We start from the raw sequence: 26,509 nt of genomic DNA, 5'->3' as shown, positions 1-26,509 counted from the left end.
CTGTAATTCTTAATATAACCCAAACAGTGCAAAATACGTAAAATGTTTTAATTTTGAAAATATTTAGCAATATGTGCTTAAGGGTCCTGTCTCCCCCTACTTTACTATATGCATAATGTTACTGTTGAAACATTTGTGTAAAGTAGGACAAACTCAGTAGGTCTCATGTATAGGCCCAATAATATCATGTTCATGTGATAACATGTCACGTTATAGTTTGTTGTTGGAAACGATATTTTTTTAAAAGCCACATTCATCAGCCTGATCCAATAACTCACCTATAAGGTGACGTATCGTATTTGAGGCCACAAGGCTGAGAGAGCGTGGGAACAAAATCACGAATCGCAGACGTTCTCTCGTTCAGAATGCGTAACTGAGTGTCTGAGACAACTTATTTATACGCTTTCGATTTGAAAGAACTTAAACAAGGTGCGACGTTCCGAACCACGATTAAGCAATATATTATTGATGAACGAATATGTCATTAATAACATTGGAGTTTAAAAAAGTATCTGGTAGGCCATGGGCAGCATGTATAAAAATAATACCAAAAAAAAACCCTTAGAATATAATCAACCACAGGCCCACAATAACATGCCTTACATGGTAACTCGTAAGTTGGCACGAGGTGTATGAACATTATAAAACAATAGCAGTAAACTGCAACAATCATTATTTCTACGTCGGCGAACTTTATAAACGTTCCTCAATCCTATTTTATAACAATGATGGTATCCAGTAACTGCTAATCTGCCGTAATGAGAGGTTCGTACAAATTTAGATAGCAACATTTTTGTTGTTAATCGTTGACTTGCAATTACACCTCTCCGATCGTACAAATGTCTGTATTTGTTGCCTTTTTCCTTTTTAGCACTTTAACGAAATTGTTTGCTTCTCGATCCAGTTTCTTATCAAATGATGTTGGCTGGTTCCAGGTAGTTAGATAATTTGTCTCGTTAATCAGTAACCGGATATTTTTCGACATTGAATGCCGTTAGAGAGTTTTGGATGACTACTGTGCAAGGTGCAACGATGTTTCCGTTTTGAAATATATTGCAGTCACAACACGATTTTGATTGATATTTAAACAGAGCAACGTAGAGTCGTATAGTCCACACAATGATCAGTAATCACTGTATATTTTATATTCTGAAGAGAGTAACTTGATTGAATGGAGGTAAAGGAGAACGAAGTCAGTTATAGTGTTATACGATGTACTGGACACATAACACCACAGATTATTTGCCTGTGTTTATTGCTAGAATTTTCCGGAATATTTTCGCGATCGCTGTATTAGAGTTACGTAACCAAATCTTGGTTCTATTTAAAACGGAGCTAGCAAATATTTTCGTGGAGCAGTGCTTATTTCTTTAAAGAGAAGTATATAGTCAGAAAAGGCTAAATCAAAAACGAAAATAAGTTCCAATAGAAGAAAAACATTACAGTAGAGTTGAGTAAGATAAAACATGTTTTTATTCTATTTTTCCGTTCCATTTGGTAGTACATAAATAGTATTGTTATCCCATCTTACCCCACAGTAGCCTACTACAGTGCTCTTCAACCGGTGTGCACGGTGCACCCTAGGGTGCACCAAAATATGCCAGGGGTGCATCAGTGCTAAAAGGTATACAAGGGTGCATCACAAACTTCAACAATTTTCAGCAATATTTTTTCATTTTAAACTTTTTTAACCGATTTAGCCACTTTCCTACATTTTTTTATATGAATTCTATATCTTGCATCACTGGGAAGGGGGGTGCATGAGTTCGACGTAAGGGGTGCATGAGTTCGACATCAGGGGTGCATGAGTTCGACGCAGCAACTTTAGGGGTTCACCAACCCATAAAAGGTTGAAGAGCACTGGCGTACTATATAACGAGTAAATATTCATTCTTGGAAATTGCCATGTTGTAAAGATTGCTTTGTGAAACGCGATGCAGATATACCGCTCCATTTTTGATATAGTACTGTGATGATGAGGTACCGTTAGTGGTCATTAACATAGGTTCTAATAAATCACCGTTTTGCGATGACTTTCGTCGGATATATTAATAACGAATTTGCCATTGTTCTTGCTTAACGAAGTAATCAATAATGAGTTGGCTCTTGGTCATCGTTAATCACCACACTACTAATTACATAATGTAATACGTCAACATGACAGAAATATGTGTGGTTTTAAGAATGACGCGCGTGCTGTGGTGCGAAACAAACTACATTAGAAGGTGCAAACAAAATGATTTTAGATTCTGCGCCTGAAATACGGAGCGACTTGGATAAAATTACTTCCTGCATTCCTTAAATAGCGTGAAATTTTAGGTGTAATTTGCCCTTGGCTTATTGGAATACTGAAAACCTACCTTAACGTAATTTAAAGCAAATCTACCGCTCGACTCTTAAGGAATTGAAATATCCCGACTGCAGATTTAAATTATAGTTGATGGGACTTATTCAATCGAAAAATTAAATGAAGTTCGTGTTTAGTCATGCGTAGATGCGTTGCTTGGAAGAAAATTCAATAATTTGATGTATCGCGAATCTCGTATCCAATCTGCATCGCAAAAAGACTGTTAGTATAGTTTGTATCAAGTGTTATTCTACAAACCTACGATTTTATTTAATACACCGCAGCTGTCCTTACCAAATCTCCCACGAGAGATTAATCATATAGTAGGGTGGGGGAAGATGGGACACCTCTTCTTTCTATTTTCTTGACCCATTTAGTGGTAAACGAAGAACAGTCAAAGCATTATAACACTATACCCTCACGACTCTCACAGACCATTGTTAATTGTTTAAAACGCGATCAAGATATTTGAATATTATGTGCTAAAGGTGTCCCATCTTCCCCCACAGTACTATAAATATGCGTATGCCTGATCTTCGGTCGTATTGCATGATGAACTAATTTACAAAAGCGTCAGAAATTGTTTGCGTCTGAGGTGCGAGAAAATTATAGTGCTGCACATACTCGTGTAATTAGTCTTGTAGACTGTAGTATTTATAATCACAAACGGCCAGTAATTTTTTTCATGTTTTTTCTGTAAATTCGTTACTTTGTATTGTTTTTGTTCCACTTGTACTAGCGGCGAGTTTCACAAATTTGACACAGCTGTCCAACTAAGCAAAAGACCATCGCTGCTTTAGTTTAGACTTAGTTAGTCAGTCTATAGATTACCACACATCCTCTAAAAGCGTGTATATATGTAGGCAGGAAGTTGGCTACGTGACGTCATCTGCGTTCAAACCATCGCCCGGTTATTGCTGCAGAGTAGTGAAATGATGGCAGTGTTGTTGTGTTTTTATTGCTATCTTGTTAGTAATGAACTAAGCGATGTATTACTTTGTTTCCATTGGTCAAAATCCTGTCTTAATCAATCATTTTAAAAGAAGTTGTGTTTTATTTAGTTTGCTATTTGAAAAATGAATTAGTGCAGTTGTATAAGAGTAGATAAACAACTTTATATCATATTCTTCACCAACATTGTTTTATATTTCAGGTTATATATGTTAGGCTATTCTGTGTTAATAAAATACGTATTTTGTATCCTGTTCTTATCTGTCATAGCATAAAAGTAAACTGACATCTAAAGCTTTTAACCAGGCATGATGGTGTTAGGGTAAGTGAACTATGTTTAATAATAATAAACCACAGCATTGTCTGTATGACATTAGAGACAGTGTTTTACATTTCTGATGATGATTACAGATTGGAATGGGTGGAGATTGTTGAGCCAAGAACTAAAGAGAGGATGTATGCAAATCTTGTCTCTGGTGAGTGTCTATGGGAACCACCACCAGATGTAAATGTTAAACATTCATCAGATGATCAATGGTAAGAAATTTGTGTTAATTAGAATTCCGTATGCTGATTGATATATGAAATTCCCTACACAGGTGGGAATTGTATGATCAAAAAAGCTGTCGCTTTTATTATTTCAATGCAAGCTTACAAAAGACAGTGTGGCATCGACCGAAAGATGCAGATATTGTCCCACTGGCTAAGTTACAAACCATTAAAGAACAAACTTCGCAAAACAGTGTCAGGAGAGATGATAATAAATTGGTAAAACACAGGTAAGATGGGTGGAATGGAACTGTTAAAAATTGCTTATTTTGTTTTTTTTTGTGTCAACAGTGATTAAACATAGCAAACTATATCTCTTTGCTAAAACTTATTAAGGTAAAAATGTAGAAAACCAGGACAGAAAAATCATAGAAATATATATATGTTCTATAATTTAAACTTTCGGAATAGCAACCACTGCCAAATTGAATACAGTACTTCCGGAGTTGCGTTTGTAAATGAATGGCATGATAGGGGAGATATGTCGATGCTATTTCCTGCAAACAACTGTAGTCTACCCACTGCAACTAACTATGGAATTGCGACACATCTATAAATACATACCTCGATTTTAGTCAAACCGCAACACCAGAACCAATTATCTTAGTCATATGTTCGTAAATAACTCCACTGCCCTTCTTTCTCTACGTCCTGATCATTCTTAGTATGCAGTATGCACCATAATCTGTCCTTCATTCATTAATGTTGTATACAAGCCTATGCTTTGTAATATTGTGAACAGGTGCAGTACAAATCCTAAGTTGTTGTAACTTTTTACAGACGAACAACTGGATCCAGAGGTAGCACTGGCAAACATGTAGCAAGGTAAGGTACCATACACAATAAGGCAATTTATTTTTATCCAAATTACTATTGTGGTCAAAATAAATGTAGAAATGAATCAACAAGCAGTGATAGTGACAATTTATCAGCAAGTCAACGAGCACAGGATATCCATAAAAGAAGGCATCGAACATCTGGTGGAAAAGTACGAAGATCTGGTGATTCTCAGGTTGGAAATAATAATATGTTAAATTGCCAATCTAACACATTACTTTGTAACATGATGTGTGTTGTTATTACTAGGAAGTATCACTGCTTTATTATTATAACAAATACTGCAGATCTAATATCACCAATATCAGTAAATGGTTCAAATAAATAAATAAAATAAACATTTTAATAAATTTTAAATGCACTTAACAGTAAAGTATAAGGTTACTAAAATACTAATAATCAATCTCATTTCCCAGATTTCAGCAACAGGCAACTCTGAACAAGTGACAAGTTTTTCAAGAACAAATCCAACATATGAAAACGTGACTCTCCCTGTGCGAACCAATAGTTTAAAAGACGATTCACAAACTGCTAATTCTTCTCTTGTGTCAGATGAGCAAGGCTCTCTGGATTCGTCAGAAACAAGACCTAAACAGGCCAAACTTTTACCGGATAGTGAATATAGTGATGATATATCACCATTAAACAGTACTATGCCAGAACTGTCAACCAGCCACACTCCACTAATGCATGCGCGGTCTAAATCACACGATGCTGTTAATGATGGAGATGTATTACTACGACACAATGAATCCTTGACTGATCGAAATGAAAATGACCGCATGTCATCTCTATCGAAGAGCCAAAGTTTTCCACAACACAGTGCACCTGCCAAAAAAGGTAAATGTAGAATTAATCTACAAAGTATTTATTGTCGGCTGAAAATGATAACATTACCAAAATATAAAATATTCCTTAGACTTCCGAGCTTCTAAGAAGCGACCATCAGATGTTTCAAACATGGAATCCTTTGCTAAATCGAACCTGAATGTTCATAAACGTGGTTTACTGCGTAAGAAAATCACCATTCACACCATGCTTTCATGGACCAGAGATACCATTAAAAAACCAATGATTATGACCAAAGATAAACATGTAAGTATGGTAGAAATGTTTCAACAAAAAGTATTTATTAAGGTCGATGTTGTAAAATTTAACCTATGTCAATAAAAGTAAATAACAACAAGATTGAAATATTCCAGACAAAGAAGGATGCGTGTGAAACTTTCAAATTGATTCAAGCGTACATGGGAGACAAAAAGGTGAAAAAGATTGAGAAATTTGAGATCGCTCTTGATGTTATTACAAAGGGTTGGCAAGGCACAGGTATAAAAACAATTAGTTATAAGAGCTTATAACAATGTATTGCTATGTTGCCATAAGCTTTACGTGTTCTTGAATCATCAAAGCTGTAATGTTATACAATGTCTTGTTTCACCATGCCAGGTTTAAGAGATGAAATATATATCCAACTATGTCGACAAACGACTGGTAACCCGAAACCTGAATCAATGGAACGTGGTCTCGAGTTGATTGGAATGTGTCTCGCCTTCTTCCCTCCTTCCACCAAGTTTTATTCTTATCTTGAAGGATATATTTGCACACATCTTGACATGCAGGATTCTGCAGGTAGGCCTAACAGTTCAATTTATTGCCAATTTGTGTTTATATTAAAATCTTGTTCATTCAGGAGTAAATGTTTCTCATTACGCTGAAGTGAGTTTTAAGAGACTGGAGAAAATAATACAAACTGGAGCAAAAAGAGTAAGTTTCCATATCTCAAGTTTTCAGTGTATGGGTAATAAGTTAATTAAACTATTCAAGTTTACAACTATTCGAAATCTAAGCACCACACCAACCTTGCCAATAGTTATGCTCCGCATTGCCCTTGTAGGGAGGGACTACCAACCCAGATAGCCTGTACATTTTAAAACAACATCGGATCTTAATTTAAAACATTTCTTATTCATGTAATAGAAGATATGCATGCCATGCAACATACTTTGGTTTCATTCTTGTCTGTTTTTCCCATCCGTATTTACAGGGTCAGAAAAAACCTACACTTGATGAAGTTGTTCAATCCCAACGTTCTATTTTCAACCCATCCATGTTTGGAAACACATTAGATGAAGTTATGGAACTACAGATGGATAAGTAAGTTGAAACAAGAGTTTTGTTATAGAACACCTTTAGTTACATTTTTTAAGTCTTTTCAATAGAAAAAGGCTGTTAAAAAGGTCGGCAAGACTGTTAAGATTTATATTAAGTATTAAGGCAACAGATATGTGCTATCTTTACAATTCAACAATGAGTATATCTTTGAACATCCAGGTATCCAAACCACAGACTACCGTGGATCCTCACAACATTATCAGAACAAGTTTTAACACTTGGTGGGAATAAAACAGAAGGAATTTTCCGGTAAATTAACTTTTTTACAAAACGTATAACAATATATTGACCCTGGTTATCGTTGATCAGAGTTCCAGGTGACATAGATGAAGTGAACATGCTAAAAGTTCAAATTGATCAATGGAATGTTCCAGACACATTACGTGATCCTCACGTTCCAGGTACCTCCAAAAAGCTAATTTTACTGTAGTTAAAATTAATCATTAAAATCTGCATTTGTTTTCATAACAAGAACATATCAGTGGAGCGTACCTCTGTAAAACAAATTAAAATCTAAGAATAGGATTCTTTATTAATAAAGCCCATGTTATTTACAGGTTCGTTGCTGAAGTTGTGGTATCGTGAGCTTGCTGAACCACTTATACCAGCAGAGTTTTATGACGCATGTGTTGAAAGCTATAATAATCCGAATGATGCAGTTAACGTAGTTTACAGTTTGCCGGATATTAATCGCCTCTGCCTCACCTACCTCATTCGCTTCCTTCAGGTAAAAACAACATTGTAAATGTAAGACTTTTTTGCATTTTAAACTACTGTTTGCAATTTATTAGGCTCTTACTAATCATTTTTTTACAAATTTATTTATAAGGGATTTTGTCACAATTTAAGCGGTTCGTGTTAATTTATATACTTTGTAACTGAGTAAAAGTATTTCTTTATCAATAAATCTATATATCTCAATATCTGTATCAGATATTTGCACAACAAGAACATTCGAAAGTTACCAAAATGGATGCGAACAACCTTGCAATGGTGATGGCTCCCAACTGCCTCCGATGTGAGAGTAATGATCCACGGATCATCTTTGAAAACACTCGTAAAGAGATGTCTTACATCCGGACCTTGGTGCAACATCTTGATACCTCCAGTCTTGATGGGGTTATATGAGACAACATGTTGTATATCTCCACAGGTGCCTGTGTATGCTCACTTGAATACATCTAACACCCAAAATGGAATCATATTGTTCACAGGATTTATTCTTTTTCTTAATAAGTGGACATGAACAACTTATGTTGTAAAATCAGAGCTTGAATTTTTGAAAGACGTACTTCTAACTCTATACATTAAGAATTTGCTATTTCAACTGTATTGGGGTTTTAGCGGCAAACAGAAACTTTAAAAATCATTTCAAGTTCCTTGTTTCTAAATCCAAGTCTTTTTAAACTATTCAAACAACTTTTTAGTGCCCATTCCAATTGTTAAGTACCCGTTATTACTGAAAAATTAAATTTGCAATTTCTTTTTGTTGCTACTGCTTATAGCATGGTGAATCATTTGAACATGGCTTCAAAGATGATGTTTTCTCTGCTAAGCCTGAAACAGGCAACATCTTAGCTTGCTTGACAGTGTTTGTTGAAGTGTTGTGCAAAAATAATTTGTTTATTTTGATTGTTGTCTTATTCACTGTGTTTTGCTGGCGCGATCATTTTCTTCCATCATTTTAAGTGGCTTTTCTCACCAAATAAAGTATTCAGATTAACTAAACTATTATTGTTTTTAATGAATGGGATATTATATGACTAATAGTGCCACAAATGTTAGATCAGGGGATTAGCCTAAAATATGGAATCGGCACACATGGTGTTGCACTGTTGATCAGATTAGGTAGTATAAATATCTACATTTTAGAAACAATGGTATAAATACAAAACTATGGTTACGATTGTTAAGTAACTTCACCGTAAATGTAAACGTCCTTCTAGTTTGCTAAAAAATAACATAATCTCCATTATAACACAATTATTCATCAAGTGAATCCCCAACAAAGCAATATGAGTGGTTGATGAAAATCTTGGGTAAGCCACGTAAACATCGACTTTATTATTTTCAAGGATGGAATAATAACTACAGGCGAGTGGTAAACGATACGCCGATAATGATAAGCGATGCCTATGGCGCTTTGTTTAATTATGACTTCACGTTTTGCCCCTACAAGCTTTTACAAAAACCTGCGCCTATGTAATTACCTACATTTTACAATTAATATTCCCTGTATTTTACACTTTAAAAAATGTTTACCAAAGATACCCAAATCGTCCACCTTAATTAGTTTGATGACAAAATAATAATAATTTTTTTTTAGATTCACCCACGTAAGCTGGCACCAGGTTTTCCGGCCACGTGAGGATAAAGTAAGTTACATTCATTCAGATTCAATAAGGTTTCCAGTTTCACTATGAAATGGTATAACAACAACAGTTATATTGCACTTGTATAATTTTATTGTATTGCACAATGAAATAAAAAACGTCACTTCTGAACTGCAGTAAAAACAACTTTGGGTGAAAACTCCCGATAACTAAGAACTTCTGGGTTGGATTGATTTGACATGGTCCTTTTCAATTCACCACCACACTTGTCACTGATACCATCATAGTTTGCAGACATTCTTTTCAAACGAACATTGTACTGTCCCACCAAGAGAAACACCAATACTATTTCAAAGTCAATTGATGAACCAGGAGCAACCTAGGTTGATATAGAGTAAATACAAATGCTAAGTTTAAACAAAACATAACAAATGTTTTAACTCCTGTACCTGTTCGAAGTACTGTCCCTGACATCCCATACACACAACACAGTCTTCCATATTCCATTCACGAAAACCATTTTCTTGGTCTTGAAATATTTCCAACTCTAGGTCTAACTTACTGATTGTGTGTTCTGCAAGTTGGTTAGCAGTTTATTTATTATATTATTAATGTATGTTAATTATCATCAACAAAAGTTATATTTAAATAAAAAACAATATAGAAAGTCACAATATGTTGTGTTTTGTATTATGACATAACTAAATAAGTTATACCTGTGATATTTTTTAGTTGAATTGTCACTGGACATGGTTCTCCTATAGCAACAGAACATTTTCCACTTTCTGTAATGATTATGTCATTCACTAAGAACTCTGAAATAAAAACAGAATTGTGGTTTTGAATACTTGCAGCCAATGCTTCTCAAACCTTTGGATATCATCAAAATAAACATTACACAACATTAAATTCTATACAAATAAGACAATTAAGCATAAACATAAATGTTTAATATATTTTTAGATTCCTCACTCTTAGGGCACTACTGATAGAGAAACTATAAGTTAAGGTTTAAAGTTCATAAAAGGTAATAATAATCTTGTTAATAACCAAACAATGTTGGTTAAACTTACCCCAATATATTGGTGCAGTAACAACGTTCACAAAACTTGTCAAATTAAACTCGCACAATGAGATATTTATCTTTCCCCGACGCAATTTTGCACCACCTATTTCCAAAATTCAGAAAAACGGAATACAAGTTAAAAAAAATATTTTGCTTACTACAACCACATACTTCCTGTTCTCCATTCAAGTGACATCGCCTTATTGAATTTATCTCGTATGAAATCATCATTACTGATATTACTTGTGATGGAAAGTGGATCAAATTTGTTTTCAAGTATTGCAGTACACAGAGTGGAAGTTGAAATTTGAAATTTCAACTTTTTCTTATCATTTGCATCAAGATCAGCAATTACAATGTGGCCATTCTCAATCTGCAACAACCAGTTATAGTCAAACATAAATAAATATCTTTCTTATAAAAATAACATAAACAAATACTAAATACCCCAAAATGTCAGTTTTTAATGATTTTAGTTAATGTAGTTTTCCAAATTCAATACGGAAATTTGTTCAGAATAAAAGTAATAAGATACCAACACACGATAGTGAATAAAAACCATATAATCCCATGTGTTCAACAAAACTGTCAAATTAAATGTGTGCGCAATTTTATTTCCACAGTCATGTTTATATATTCAGAAATAAACCTGGATTCGAAAGCATCAACTTTAACTATTAAACAAGAATATGCAAATATAAATTACACCAGTTAGATGAGTTGGTTTGACGACGTTGTCACAGTTGAGTTTACAGGAAGTTACTCGAACAACGTCATCACATATATTCTCCACTTGCATGGTTGTAATGTAGTTCAGCTGTCTAAAAATTTCAAGTTTTATTTAATTTGTTTAAACTTAATTTATTAAAGATACAATATTGTTGGTTTATGTGTTGAAAGATTTCAGATATCGTTTTCAAGATATACTGGTTAGGAATTTAAACATATTAAATGCAGATGTCACCACACATAACTTAATACCTTGTTGCTGATGAGATATTGAGATTAGTTATTAGCAAACATGGATGTAACACAACCACAAGCTTCACTGACACCATTCTACACCAATTCTTCTCCAATGCCTCTAAACACGAATATTTAATCTGCACTTCACTGCTACAAGCTTTCAAATCTGTAAAACATCAGTTTAGCATAAGTAAGCCACACAAGAAAATTAACATGTGTTTGTATAAATATTTTGAGCCCATAGTTGTATAAGGGTTAGAATACAAAAAATCTTTATCTCACCAAATGTTTCCGATGTTACAACATTCGTAGCTTCAATTTGAAAAGGAATCTGAATCGATTTTTGTGGCAATAGTGGAAGCTGGGAATTCAATTCTTCTTTATTGAATTTTAATTTCAACCAGTTACATTTCCTCTCTGCTTTCGTTGAAGTTGTTACAACAGAGGATATGTTGTGTTTGTTTGTATCAACAGGTTGTGAAAGAAAGATTTCTATTTCATCGAGATTTACCTCACTAATGTTTGTATATGGGATGCATAATGTTTTTCTGAAATAAAAAAGTTTTAAAAATAGGTTTGTCACAGGTGAAAAATTACAAAGCATGGCTCAATTTTTTTAATGTCTAACTCTAAACCAATCAGTAAACTTACATTTCTCCTGGATACAAATGAACCTCGATCTCACATTTGTTTTCATCAGAGTTCAAATTATAGTCGGAAATTTCTCTCTAAAAAAATAAAGTCTTAATAAATTAAATTCCTACAATAATATAAGATTACCTGTAACATAGGTAGTGCTGGAGTTACTTCAACTTCAAACAAATTGATTGGAATCCAATTCATGTCAGAAAACAAACATTGTGATCTAACACCAAACACCACTGACTCATATCCTGTAACGAATGTAAAACATTTTAATCAAATGTTTTTTTTCTAATTTAACTTAATTTACCACCATCGTACACATTGGATTACCTTTAATTTTAATAGTTCCATTTTTTTTAGGAACCACAACTAAAGTTGCTTGAATCGCAGAGTTCGGAGAAATATCGAGTGATACTTGATGAGATTCAATGAAATTAACTTCCTTTTCATCTTCAGATGAAGATTCACAAATCAAACGTAATTTCGACACATGTAATGTATGGTGGAGCAATGGGTTGTGGATTTGTAGTTGAATCTCAGCAGGAGTATTCACACACCATTTGAAATCTGACAGATAAAGAGGAAATAGACAAGGATTGTCATATTGTACAATAAAACACTACCTTAACTTCTGAGAAGCATGACAGGAATAAAGATGCTCATTAGTGTAAGCCATTTACTTTTACTATTCTAAAACGATTCTTGCATGCACATAATCTTTAATATTTTTTTTATTAGCATACCTATGTGTTGTTCCACTCTTTTAAGTGATTGGTATGTGGAAGGTGTAAAGAGGAAAACACTATCTGTTGATTGTTCAGCTTGTAAAATCGTTGGCTGTGCGAAGAATGACAATTGTTTGGGAACAATTTCTCTAAAAAAATAAAGTTTTATGTGGGAGAGAAAAAATTGTTTTTTAATAAAATCTTAGTAAAATTTATTTAACCAGAAGAACAGTTTCCTAAAAATATGTCAGGCAGCAAAAGCAACAAATATATAACGTTCTTACTAGTTTTATAAAAATTCTTATCTATTTGTAAATATATAGTAATATTATTTATAAAAATGTTACTAAAGTGAATACCTTTGTAAAAGTAAGATATCCTGGACTTATAAATACAGCATAGTACACCAATGTTTGTAAGGGTTAAAAAGTAAACTATCTATAGTAAATAGTTGATGTACCTTTCTGTGATAAATAAATCTTTCCATAACTTGTAAAGATATGAGCAATCATATTTTTAAGTCAATGTTTAAAAAAAAGGAAAAAATAGTTCTTAAAATTGCTAAACACATATATTTACAAAAAACTTACAAAACTTGTGGCAAGTTAAAAAGCATGTGAATATCATCGTCTGAATCACTTTGTTCATGTAACGTTGACTTGCCAGCAAAAGATTCTAACCCCGCACATATTTCTTTCTCTTCAGTTTCCAACAGATGTTGGTGCATGTGCATCAGCAAGTACAACATGTATCTAAACAACAGTACACAAGAATTTGATTGTATGATGTAAAACAGATTTCTTAAATGTGTGTAAGTTAAGCAAACTGTCTCAAAAGAAAATAGGAAATGTCTATCAGTAATTTCCCAGGACCAATAAACACCCTATGAGCCCCTAATGGAAAATTCAAAGTTTGGGAACCTTTGCCATGACCCATTACAATTTCCATTATAAATGCACATTAACAATAACCAATCCAACCAACCTTACTGCCATCTTATTTTTCCCGAGTCGTCTTGACGAGAACACCAACTCATGTAACACACGAAGGCGCACTTGAGGCCAACCATATTTGACCTGGTCAGATAATTCTGTGTCCAAGCTTGATTTGTTTTCATCCCCCAGTACATTAAGATGATAGCCCCTCAGTGAATGCTGCAGTAGTTGGTAGCACTGTAACATATACCAGTATTACAATACTAGATACTATTACAAACTTTACAAGATTCTTACTTTCTGCCAGTTTGGTTTATTAAGATTAGGAGCCACACACTGCATGGCTGCAACTCTTTTATAAAATGCTGATTTTCGATGGAAATTAATTGCTCGGTATAAGTCAGCTACGATGCTGTATCTGAAAAATAATAAATAAATACAGTAGGAGACAACATTATCGCTTGTCCTAGACAACCAGAACAGTCCATGGGACAACTAAGTTGTAAAAGTAACGTTCTAACGAAATGCTAACGATGCTGACAGATCAACACATTAGCAACATTAGCATGTTAAACTTCACAAAGACACTATGTTCAGAAGCAAATAGGCACCTTACAAATTCGTAAAACTGTTGATGTGACAGATATGCAGAAATATAATATAACGGTACCACCAAATTTAGAAAAATTATGCGGGCACTAAAAAAATCCTGTGATAATTGGCCTGTGCAATTGTTTTTCCAATTTCCAAACTACGTAAGAAAGTTCAATTTTGTGTTTGTTACAATGAATGCTTCTTCTTTGTAAATATATAAAAGTTATAAAATATAGACTTTGGTATGTTTTAATTTATTGATCGAACATAGCTACAGACTAGCTTATAATGAGTCGGCACTTTTTTATGCAATAACAAATTTTATTTTTTACCCATTTTTTTATATTAAGATGTTCATTATGTCTCACTAGTACATATTATATATTCTTTTGAAAAACGATGGTCGTTCATGTACAAAATTCAGTTTAAAAATGCATGAAAAGGTGAGTCAGAGTAAGCTGGTGTGTAGCTATGTCCAGTCGAAAAATTAGAACCGAATGAAGTCTATTTTTCATAATATATTTATGTATATAAAAAAATGTTCTTAGGAGTTTAGAAACTAGAAATGATTAAAAAAATGCAAATTTTACTACCTATATATATATTGAATTTTATTATATCAAATCAACAGATTAGAATAAAATATCCTTATACCGAGTAATTCGTTCTTCTTCTGTCACATTTAATGTGATATAGACAGCATTCTGTAAGAACTCTGATGCCTCCATTGACTTTTTCATAATCGCCATAACTTTTGTTGCTTTGATACACGCCTCCAACTCAACAACTCCCAGATGCTTACACTGTGAATATGAGTTAATACTTTGTATTACTCTAAACTAACAATATTAACTTCAAAACTATAAATAGATCAAAGGAGCCGAAACCAAAACTCAACACCTTAAGACTAAATATCACAAGTAAAGAAACCGATCCCGCATGCTTCATACAATATTTCAAGTGGTGCAAAAATATGAAAAAGTTGAATTATCTGCAAACCAGGTGTTTTATATGATTTTGGTTAGCACTGTGCTTCAAATAATTACGAGGGTATTCTTATTGGCCATTCTCTTTGATGACGTTACGGCAAACAGGCCTCTTGAGGTTTTTTATATTAAAATTACAATTCTACTTTTTTAAAAATTTAAGTTAAACACACATTCTACCTGACCAGTTTTATTCAATATTCAAAATCTTTTTTTAGTGAGTTAACATTAACTTAAGTACTTTTAATCATGATTTATTTTAAGGACTGCGATCTTGTGCTAATAAACAGAAGAGTCCTAGATATTTGAGAAACCATGTTTTGAGTCTTTTGACCAATGCTATATAATTGATAAACAACATTACTGTACCCGGCTATAGTTGATAACCGCTTCCTTGTATCTATCTACAAAATCTTCTGGTGTTTGAATACAATATTTCAGCAAATTTGCCATTGTTGCTGAATTCCATATCTTTGAACTGACCAGATTTCTTGGATCAAGCGCCTGTGCAGTACACAGTAAATGTTAAACCAAGTTTTTTAAACTAAATAGCTTCAAATGTTGGCCAATAAAGGTTATAGAGTCACATTGCCTGCAAAAGTAATCTAAATACATGGGTGGTAAGCTCCCAGTTTGTTTAACTCGTCTTGTTTGAGTGATTACACAAAATACATGAAAACCCCTAGTTTGTAGTAATACTAACAGTTTTAAATAATTTTTTAAATTGTAAAAATTAATTTTATGGAAAACGATATCTAAAAGTTATTGCCAATTAGTAAATTCTTCACAGAGGCTACTGCACACAGTTGGAGGAACCCATAGTTAACTTTTACAAATTAATTAATAATTATACAGTAGACACTTGACACAGTTTAGTGACAAAATTTACAGAAACAAATGCTCATTAGAATGATATTCTTACCTGGTTACACCAACATGGAATATCAGAGTATTAATAGGATTCCTAAAAAACAACATTAAGATCCACCTGTTTTGATGATGCAAGATTGGCAGCTTCACTTTGATTGTGATCTTCATCGGAATACCAAACAATTGCACTTGTCACACACAATCCTTCTAATGCGCCTGAAAGTAAATAAAATGTTTTGCACTGCTAATTTTATACTGTGCTGATGATAGTGATGCAACTCTATCCAACCTCCGACCCACACTTGATCATTCACTGATACCAACATATCCAATGCCGAGTGATAATTCTGAAGAGCATCTAATGTTAAACCAGAGAGTAAACTGATGTCAGCCAAATGTTTCTTCCACCTCCCAGCACATTTTTTACGATAACTCCGACTATCACTGTCATATGATGACACTTGTTGACGCTCAAATGGAGCTGTGAGCAGTGGTAGTCTATAAAAATAACAAATTACAACTTAGGAATTATTAGGAAATAACCTCCCTTACTTGTCTGATTTATCACCAACAATATGCAATCTCTTTGACTCCAAAACATAAAATACAGATGTAAGAAACTCCTCTATATCTATATCACAGGTTTTCCAAGTTTTCACATCAGGGTATTGCAACATTGCTGCATTTCGTTGTTGTATCAATGCTTCAATAAAAATATTTTAACAAATTAGTTTACAATTTGATTTTATGTTAATAATTATTGAAAAATTTAAATTCTCACTTACAGTTTTCCATTCCGAACACAAAACATCGTGCATCAAATATAAAATCTGCCAACGTTTCTTTTTTCTTTTGAAATACTTCATGAAGAAGAGCGACATCCATTGCAGTTGAACACCCAGCAATCATGATAAACCCCATCACTCTTCTATGAGGTTGAAAAAATCCCCACTCACTGTTGTTGGCTGGAACATCAACCTAAAAAAAGAAAGAGATTTAAAAGTTAGAAAAAAGTTGGGTCATGCATGTTGATGTGATTTAATGAAATAATATAATAGTATTATAAGACACATCTTTTATTCTATTTTATAGTGGTGGTGTCTTTATTTGAAGACTTTTTGCCAGATTTGTTCCATAACCAGAAAACCTAGTCCACCTAGTATCAGTGTTGGACGTACTTCTGCAGACTGGCCCCAATTCATTTTTATCAGGCCTAATTTATAAGCCTGACATTTCATGCAAAGATTCCTGTCCAATTTTAGACCTCTATCTTATGTGAAAACAAGAACATTAGAACATCCATTTAATAAAAGTTTTAAAACACTATAAGGGGAAGCAAACAGTTTAAACAGAAAAGTGTCGAATACTAACTTTAAAAGTGCGCTGCTGAATCGTAATTTGTGTACGGGCTGTCATGAATTGAATAAAAGCCATGATCATTTATGCAAAAAACAACCTTTTACATGAATAAAGTTTAAGAGGAATATGTAATAGTTATCCATTGAATATATGCGCCACTTAAAAATGTCCCAAGTTAGGACAGTTGAGGATGCTGTCGAAGTTTTTTAACTAATACCTAAATAGTATTAAATGTGATGTAGGTATTAAAATTAAGGGCTCTAGTAAAGAATCCTCTGATATGTTAAAGATTAGGCTGGTAAAAAGTGCTAGAGGTTGGCAAAGATTATTGGTTGGGCCGTTGGGCGCGAGGTTAGTGGTTCACGTGCACATGTACTCCGTGATGTGCAGAACGAGTACCCACATGTACAATTACAACTCCATATTTGGTGGCTGTGTAAACCAAAGTACATTAATAAGTAGGTACTAGCCTACCATATTGGTCCACGTGCTCTCGCCAAAGCTTTAGTGTTGGTCAGCTTACAAATTAATCAAACATTTTGAATTTTATTGCATTATAAGTATACAGTACAATAATTATAATAAAACAAAAATTGAAATGAAGGTCAATATATCTGAAGCATTTTTGCATCAATAAAAACAAAATGGCATCAACTGGCCATTGAACAGTGAATGTTTTTACTTGTTGTAAATCTATTTACTTTGATGTGGATACTGTGTATTTACTCTATTGTTAAAAGTGATCACATCCTTTAGCTGGTGGCCACTTGAAATTTTGGTTTCAAAATGTTCCTTAAGTCTCACCGAGTTTTTTCAAAAAAAATTATACAGTGGGTATCAGTGACACCTAAGGAACTTTAAGAAACCAAAATTTCAGGTGGCCACCAGCTAAAGGATTACCCAATACAGCTATTCCCGTGGTTACATGCGCTCTGCAGTGATATACCCCGGTGGCCCTTACCAACGTCATGTTAGGAAAATGAGATTTTGTATGCAGTTTCCAATTAATGCTTTAAAGTTAGTCGACCACAGTTTAATAAAGATCTGATTATTATGTTCTCAGCGTTAAAGGTTATTGATCATACGGGTTAGTGGTTGGTTGTAGCGATTAGCAGATAACGTAGGGAGAATTGTTCACTAGCAACAAATTAAGTACTTACCTCGAAGCGCACGTTAATTTTGCGCCCAGCATCTGCCACAGTTAAATGTTCGTGTTTTTTAATTCTGGATAATGCTTCCTCGAAGTCAGTGTGAGATATATTACCGTGAGATTGAACACAGATAAGAATTTGTGAATGCTGCTTACAACTGACATTGTAATTTGCTATGCTCATTTTATTTGTTCGATTTGAATATTACAGCAATCAGAAACTGGTTTTGATACAGGTACAGCTGCCTTAATTTTTCCAGTCGTTGTTGTTAAAAAAAGGGGAAATCACCAAATAAGAGATGTTATAGAGGGCGCTAGAACGAGAAAATATAAAAATTAATAATAATAAAAACAAGAGATGACAGATCTAATGCATGAGCACGGTATAAACTAATTAGCATAGTATTAATTAATCATTTTACTACAACGGTCGACTGGGCTCAATCAAAAACAAATCCGAAGTAACCAACAAAACCGGTTCTAGTCGCCATTGGTGACTGTGGAGCAGTAAGCAGAATGTATATACATGTATTATAACTAATGAAACTTATGATGTATAAGGATTGAGTGATTGGTAAAGAATATGTGTAAATACGCTTTGTACAACTTCTGTACAATGTGTTTATTGTAAACTTACACTAGTTAACGTTGTCGTCGCTTAAAAACGTCTGTTTTCATAACATTTGACAAACCGTAATCACGCAGTAATTAGGTAATTTTGGAAATTAATATTAATCATATGATGTTGAATTAAAGATGTTTTAACTACGATTAATGATAATAAGGTATAAGAGTAGTGCATTTAATGTGTCCTCACTCAAATGGTAATTGTTTGATGCAGTCGTGAATCGTTGTGAGGATTTCTTATCTCACCAACACGTGCAGTTGTGCACTCCAGAACTCCCAATGTCCCACATTCCTAAACCGTATAGCCGCCGTTTCGTCATGTCATATCATTGGGAGTTATAGCTCAACCGGTTAGATAATAGCTTAATATACTGAGTTCGATCCTCGCCCGGTGTAACAATTATTTTGGATTTTGGGTGGTATGCAGCACGGCCTACTAGAGATACGGCCTGATAATTCACATTTTACGTTTGAAATTAGAAGGCCTATTATACGTCACAACCAACATTATTTTCCCATTGTTATTCATTGTTTAGGTGTAAACATAGCAGCATAGTATACAGTTTAATTTAAATATTCATTTAAAATGTGAAGGTGTATGCTAGTTGCAAAGAGATTATCAGGATTATTTTGCAGTAATAAAGTGTTTAAAATAACTGTAAGATAACCTACAGGTAGTCTTTTAGGTTAGAACAGATTACGTAGTCCCGTTCGCACTCAGTCGAAGAAAATTACGAGACAGTATATTCAGTATAGTTCTCTACATCCATTTCGCTACTGAAACAACATTTGTTTCTAAACCAGTGATTGTGTCTAAACTAAACTAGCGCACATTGAGTTAGTAAACAAGATAGTTTTAGTAATCGTCGTTTGGTTTGCAGGTTCAATGATTATTTGTGTCTATGTATAGATGTTTTATTTTTAACGTGAACCACTTGCGGGTCTGAACTTACTTGATACTGATACAGTTCATTCAAATTATATTATATACATTGAACTACAGTTTACCATGGTCTACAAGTGCGCTGCATGTTTAAATTGGTCTTGTTATCAGTCCTGTCCGAAGAAACCTTCGTTTTTTTGGCTCCTGGACAAACGGACTTGACGGCAAAGTTGCTTATATACGGCAGACTGGCAGCTTGGTCTACACGGGGGAATTTACGAGAATGATTATGATGAAGCTCACTTGGTAAAGCATGGAAAGCGAAAAACCCTTAGTTCCAACTATTCCGTTAAAGCCAATTTGCTTACAACCATGTATTCTGGAAACCCCAACTTTTGTAGTTTACTTTTCAATACATGCTTTGGTGGACAGTGGTCAATCCAAAAACAAGATTCTATTCAAATCCACTTGATTCAGCCATTTTTATATAAATGATGATTAGGTGAATGATTTAACGTTATTTGCTGGTTGGTTGGACACTTATATGGTTACCAAATCAAACATCCAATGCCTTTTGAGGATAACCCTGCCCTCACAAGCAGCATTGGTTTAAGAGTTTCTCAATGAAAGCTTTGTTACTTTCTTGTTTAAGTCCGTGTTGGTGCTGTAAACTTTGTTTACGCCTTTAATATGTTTACAAGTCTTTACTTATATAATTATTATGCTGTTTGGTCGCTTCTAACGCTGCATGTAGCTATACTTTCGTAAATAATTGACCTCATTGCTAAATTCGTATGTTTTTCAATGCGTTTTTCCCATTACTGCGACCTTTTTTTAAGCAAAATACATGACGTAACAATTGAAAATAATGGTGTTTGTGACGTACAATAGGCCTTCTAATTTCAAACGTAAAATGTGAATTATCAGGCCGTATCTCTAGTAGGCCGTGTATGCAGAAAGTATAATCAACTTTGATCTTAGATCAAATTTCATTGTTGACATAACAACGATTTAAACGGTATGCAGAAAGTATAATCAAAGTTAATTACCGATTTTTGATTGTCGATTATCGTCAAAAAGTTAAACAGCGAAATTGGCTGTTTAAGTGTCTGGTGGCGATGCAAATTGGTAGCTTTTAGGGTTGGTAACGCGACATAAGATTAATTTCTGTAAATCCACGTCAAATAGATTGTATTGGATCGTTTTTATAGGTTTTAACGGAGTCTGGGCCTTTTTAGAAAAAGTCGCTTCGGATCGCAAAAGTTCGGCAACCGCTTACTGACCTTACTCCGACTTGCTGCTACTCTTTCCATACTATTTTTACTGTTTATATTGATTACTATTCTGTTAAAGGTATAAAAACAATAACAAATTCGATTTTGACTTTTATTAAACATTTTTGTCGTCATTTTTACCGAGAATTGCCTTCTTCGTGGAGTAATTTTCGAGAGAAATTCTCTCGTCCATTGTTACGTCACAAACACGAAAAAGATAAACATAGATCAGCTAAGAATCACTGATTATACTTTCTGCATACCACTTAAGTTTTTTGCATGATCTCCGTTTAGCTAAACTAAGATCAAGCAAAAAGTTAAGTATACTTTCTGCATACCACCCACTTTAGATTCTAGTCAAAGCCAGCAGAACTGGGTTAAGTCCAAGTTAACTTTGGGTTAAGTATGTTATATGCAGCCTAGAAAAAGCAAGTACTACTTTAAAATAAAACAAAAACTTAAAAATATTTATGAATATGATTTAAATACTCGGTTTACGGGTGGAAAAACATTTAAATGTGAAACTATGCCATAATTTGTTGGCGCAAACTATTAAAGAAAATAAACCATATTTGTTTAAAAACTGCCCAAAGTTAACCAAGGGGATCCTAGAATCATAGAATACTGAACATAGAAAGCCGACCTCATTGTTGTTGCATTATGACGAAATTTTCGTTACGGTTGAATGACACTCATTCCTATAATTACGCTTAGTATTGGAACAATACGTCAATACGTGCATATAATATTAGATTAATCGGTTTACATACAGAAATACTATGGCTCCTTCTCATTGTTCGGTTCCGGGTTGTTGCTACAGTCATAGCAGATCAAAAGTATTAAAAGAAAGTTGCAGGGCTCTTTTTTGTATAAGAAGACCCGAATTAGCCAAAGATAACGCTGAGCGTTGCCATCGAGAAACACTGACTAATTTCATCTTGTCAATGCGTGATGTGAAGGGGGGAGATGTGATTAACGAAATGTTGAAAAAAGAATCGTAAGTTTACGTTTATTTATTTTCTTGGTTAAACTAATGAAGTAAAAACAACCAGACTAATAAGTTTTGTCATAATCCTATTTAGGGCTGCCATATGTGAGAATCACTTTTTAGAAAGTGACATTATAGTGAAAGGTGTAAGAAAACAGCTTAAGATTGGTGCAAAACCAAGAAAAAATTTACCGAAGGTATCTGGACAATTTACTGGTTGTCCAAGAAAAGAGCCAGCAGTGCGTGAAGATCTACCACAAAAACTCAGATACAGTTGTGTAGCTGATTTACAGAAAGCAGCAAACAAACTGTCAGAAAAAGTGAAAGGTACAGGTTTATTTTATACATAACAAACAATCATTTCATTAAATCTGCAGTTAAAGTGTTATGGAATCTTTATTGTGTTTTTTTCTATAATATGTAATTATATTATGAATCACTAAATTTCAGAACATTGGATTTATTATGCCTGGAAGTCATTTTTTATTTTGGAATATAAAGAACAGGACACAATACTGCCTCGAATCCGGTAAATCAATACTTTGGTTGATTCTCTTTTTGAAATTATTTTTATTCTAATTGTATGTTTTTAGAATTGAATTTGATTCTAATGCTCACATCACTGCTGTAGCATTGTCTGGATGGAAAGTTTCCAATGCCATAAGTCTTTTGGGTAATGGTCAACTTGACACTTTGTACAATGTGCTATGTAAGTATTGTAAAAGCTAAATTTTAGAAGAATTTTGCTTATCACAACCTATGTTCTAGGTGAAGCAGAACGTCTGACCTTGTGCCAAGGCATTGAAAAACATATCAAGGGTTCTTTGGAACACCCACAGCTGGTATGGGATGGGAACAAAATTGAGACGTCAAATATAATTAGGTCATCTAAATGCAATATTATAGGTAATATGTGTGTACTTCTAAGATACAAGTTAAAGCAATCTCACTATGATTGTTTCTTCATTTGATTCTTTAGTGTCATCGCTTCGTGATGTTCCTGTATGTGTTGAGTGCTCAAAGTATGCAAATGTCCAAGATGTTCAAAGCCAAGTTGAAGTTGACAATCAAATACATGAAACTATTAAGGTTTGTGGTTAGGATTATTTTGTTCATTGATTCACTGGGTTTGTGTTTAGGTTGTCTATGGAGAAGAAGAAAAGAGTCTGAATAATTGGCACAAGATGTTTTACAAAAATCAAATCAGCAATGCATCACTGTCTATACATGCAAGGAGATATCATCCCGATGTAGTGCGTTGGGCACTTGAGTTATACTGTCGCTCTCCTGCTGCATATGAGCACATAAGAAGTAGCAAAGCTCTGGTGTTGCCATCAATATCCACTATAAAAAGTTACAGGTACAGATTTAACTTATTTTGCCATTCTAACATTTACTATAAAGAATAATTTAACAAGGGGTGTGATAACTTATTTTCGGTAGAAATTGCATACCTCCAACATCTGGGATCAGTTCAATTGCATTGGCTGAAATTGAACGCGTGGCAAAAGATAATGAAGAGCTTATAGGTTACCTTACATTGGATGAGATGAAAAGTAAGTTGCTGCTGTAAGGTGTACTCCATGTGTATTATTGTCATGTATTTTTAGTACGAGAAAATGTTGTTATTCGCGATGGAATGTTGGTGGGATTTTCAGAGCTACAGCCACTTTCAGACAAACCTACTTTAGCAAGTCACATACTAGGTATTCTATGGCATTATACTAATATTTCAACAAATTCAATATGTAATTTTTTTAGTGTTTTATGTAAGAACTGTGAAGAGAGAAGTGTCTATTCCACTAGCTTGGTATCCTACAAATGTTACACCGGCATATCAGATGGCAATTATTTTTTGGGAGCTCTTGAATGAATGCGAAAAGCGGGGTCTACAGATCCATGCTGTTGTAGCTGATGGTATGTCAGTTAACAGACGCTTTTTTAAACTTGTTAGTGGAAGTTCCACAATTCCATTGGATCAGCCATTCACTGCTCCAAATCCTCATGCCCCAAGTCGACCGATTTTTCTCTGCTCGGATCCATCTCATTTGCTCAAAGTAAAGCATATTTTCAACTTATATGATTCAGTGTAGTTAGTTTTATCTTTACAGACCACAAGAAATTCTCTCTTGTCCTCGAAACCAGGTGGTACAAGGTATATGAACATGAGCGGCTTTGATGTACTGTGGACACATGTTATTGACCTGTATAAAGAAGATCAAGCTTCTGAGATTCTTTCAAAAAGTCTCCTTACATCAGAGCACATTCACCTCACCCCTTACTCAAAAGTAATCTAATTTAGGGTATCACTGTAATTTTTTTAATTTTTAATTTGTGCAGATGAGAGTTAACCTGGCAAGAGATGTTCTCAGCTGGCGTGTTGGCAAATGCCTTAGTACTATGGTGGGAGCGCAGGGGACATCAGAATTTATTCTCATGTTTGCGAAGTAAATATTCTTCGTAGTCTTATTATTTTTGTGTAGCATTTGTCCCAACATCTAGTTTTAAACCACATTTGAAATTAACTTTACAGATGGTTTGATATTGTCAACTGTAATGCATCGTGCCCTATACGTGATCCTAAAGACAGCAGACTTTTATGGTTGCAAGATAACTTTGTGAAATGTTTGATTGATTGGATGGTAATATCGTGTTATTGTTTCACTGAGGTGTTTAGGACTTACTGAGATTTATTTCTTAGGTTGATGTCAAAACGCACCATCGTGGGGAGGGTAAAAGGCTTATGGCAAAACCTACGTTAGAGGGACTTATATTTACCACACAAAATTTCATTTCTTTAACAAAACGTTTGCTGTCAAGTAGTTCATTGGAATATGTATGCTTGCATTCTTTTACTCAAGATGTACTTGAAGCATTCTTTGGAAACTTGGTATGAAAAATGACGTATTGAATTGCGATTAAAAATATTCTCAACTAAAGTTAACAAAAGTTTTATTTTTAAGCGTCAAATTGGTCGAAGATCTGGAAACCCTGATGTTTCACAGGCTGCATATGGAATTCAGCATATTACTGTTCGGAAGGTGATAAAAAAAGTCAAGGGTTTAAATGGTAGCACTACTTTTGGCAAAGAAAATGCATGGACAGAAGTTAGTGATATTCCACTCCCAAAACGCCCAAGAAAATGAAAATGCAAATTGGTAACAACAGTATTTTTAACTTCTTTACATTTTATTTAGTTCTTTTCTAAGACTATGTGTTTGCCGGTTGCAGGTTTTAGACAATCTTTCAAATAACTTTTTGGAAAAAGCATAAGATAATAATCGTATAAATAAAGTAACAAGATAAGTTGTTAATTTTAAGACAACATTATTTTCTACCTCACTTCGATCAACTATTCGGTCAACAAAGTGGCTGAATGTAACATCGTGTAAAATTTTACAAGTAATCTTTTTAAAGTCTACAGATGAAATATCACTGCACTGCTGTTTCACCAAGTTATATGTGTACAGCAGAAGATGGTGGTATTCTGTTGATGGATTCCTTAATGATCCAATCCTTTGTTCAAGCAGGGGTATCATTGATCCTGATGGATTTGTGGTGCAAAATGAATTAATGACACTGTAATCGTTTTCAAATTTTTTAGATGCCTTTTTTAATGTGAAGCCTCCAATATACTCAATGACATCCTGTTCTAGTTCTGTAATTTCAGTCTGTAATACTGTGCTTTCTTTTTGTATTGGCTTTACAATTTGCTTCATCATACTCAAAATTGCCACTGATGCCTGCCCATTTTCTATTTTTGATAAAAAAAAACTTGAAGCATTTGTACAAATCAAAGGATATTGTTTTATAATATGTTCCTCATTTTTATTTTTTGCAAATTCCATTATCCAAGTTGTTACTTTTTGTAATCCAAATTGTGAAAGTGTAAAGTCGGGGTTCAGAACTTGATTAACATACGTTATGTCTTCCTCTCTAATAGTGGGATCAGGAGTCGTGGATTGCACTGATGACGATAAATTACTTTCAGTATCCACGTCGGTAAATAGCAGTTCTACAATAACGTCCTCTTGTACATCCATTAGGACCAATACTGCACCAAATATTAACTACTACTGCTGCTGTTGGATGCATGAAATACAGTGCGTTAATGTATTTTTAACACCGGTAACAGTTTATTAAAATAAGTAAATTAGTTTGAGTATAATTTCGAAGCTACACGGAATACTATAACATACCAACAGGTAAAACCATAGTCCGTATATAAACATGTCTGGGTCAAACGATATTT

At 34.0% G+C, this 26,509-nt stretch overlaps 2 protein-coding genes and 1 long non-coding RNA gene across 3 annotated transcripts; 1 reads left to right on the top strand and 2 right to left on the bottom strand.

Annotated features, from left to right (window-relative positions):
- The first annotated feature begins 3,479 nt into the window (after positions 1–3,479).
- LOC149741759 (rho GTPase-activating protein 39-like) lies at positions 3,480–8,584 on the top strand. Its single transcript, XM_089888112.1, has 15 exons — positions 3,480–3,620; positions 3,710–3,835; positions 3,898–4,077; positions 4,628–4,672; positions 4,742–4,859; positions 5,101–5,524; positions 5,604–5,779; positions 5,887–6,010; positions 6,131–6,313; positions 6,375–6,448; positions 6,729–6,838; positions 7,016–7,105; positions 7,166–7,257; positions 7,414–7,583; positions 7,790–8,584. Exons 1-15 carry the CDS (start codon positions 3,607–3,609, stop codon positions 7,982–7,984), a joined length of 2,121 nt encoding a protein of 706 aa, XP_089744238.1. The 5' UTR covers positions 3,480–3,606; the 3' UTR covers positions 7,985–8,584.
- Positions 8,585–9,298: 714 nt separating this feature from the next.
- LOC149741758 (trafficking protein particle complex subunit 9-like) lies at positions 9,299–18,795 on the bottom strand. The gene is made up of 22 exons (XM_089887990.1): positions 18,496–18,795; positions 16,762–16,954; positions 16,529–16,679; positions 16,266–16,474; positions 16,095–16,192; positions 15,476–15,610; positions 14,775–14,923; positions 13,824–13,944; positions 13,576–13,763; positions 13,182–13,343; positions 12,610–12,740; positions 12,197–12,433; positions 12,002–12,114; positions 11,873–11,949; positions 11,504–11,769; positions 11,237–11,387; positions 10,962–11,076; positions 10,427–10,628; positions 10,263–10,358; positions 9,906–10,004; positions 9,639–9,763; positions 9,299–9,568 (listed from the first exon to the last, which is right to left on the bottom strand). Exons 1-22 carry the CDS (start codon positions 18,667–18,669, stop codon positions 9,350–9,352), a joined length of 3,411 nt encoding a protein of 1,136 aa, XP_089744116.1. The 5' UTR covers positions 18,670–18,795; the 3' UTR covers positions 9,299–9,349.
- Positions 18,796–21,367: 2,572 nt separating this feature from the next.
- On the bottom strand, positions 21,368–23,753 carry LOC149741757 (uncharacterized). The gene is made up of 2 exons (XR_016386007.1): positions 23,712–23,753; positions 21,368–23,338 (listed from the first exon to the last, which is right to left on the bottom strand). It is a non-coding gene; the product is annotated as an uncharacterized LOC149741757 (long non-coding RNA).
- Between the last annotated feature and the right edge of the window lie 2,756 nt (positions 23,754–26,509).

Source organism: Ciona robusta, chromosome 1 (genome assembly GCF_009617815.1).
Source record: "Ciona robusta chromosome 1, ASM961781v2".
NCBI classification, from domain to species: Eukaryota; Metazoa; Chordata; class Ascidiacea; order Phlebobranchia; family Cionidae; genus Ciona; species Ciona robusta.
This window is presented reverse-complemented; position numbering and strand designations above follow the sequence as displayed.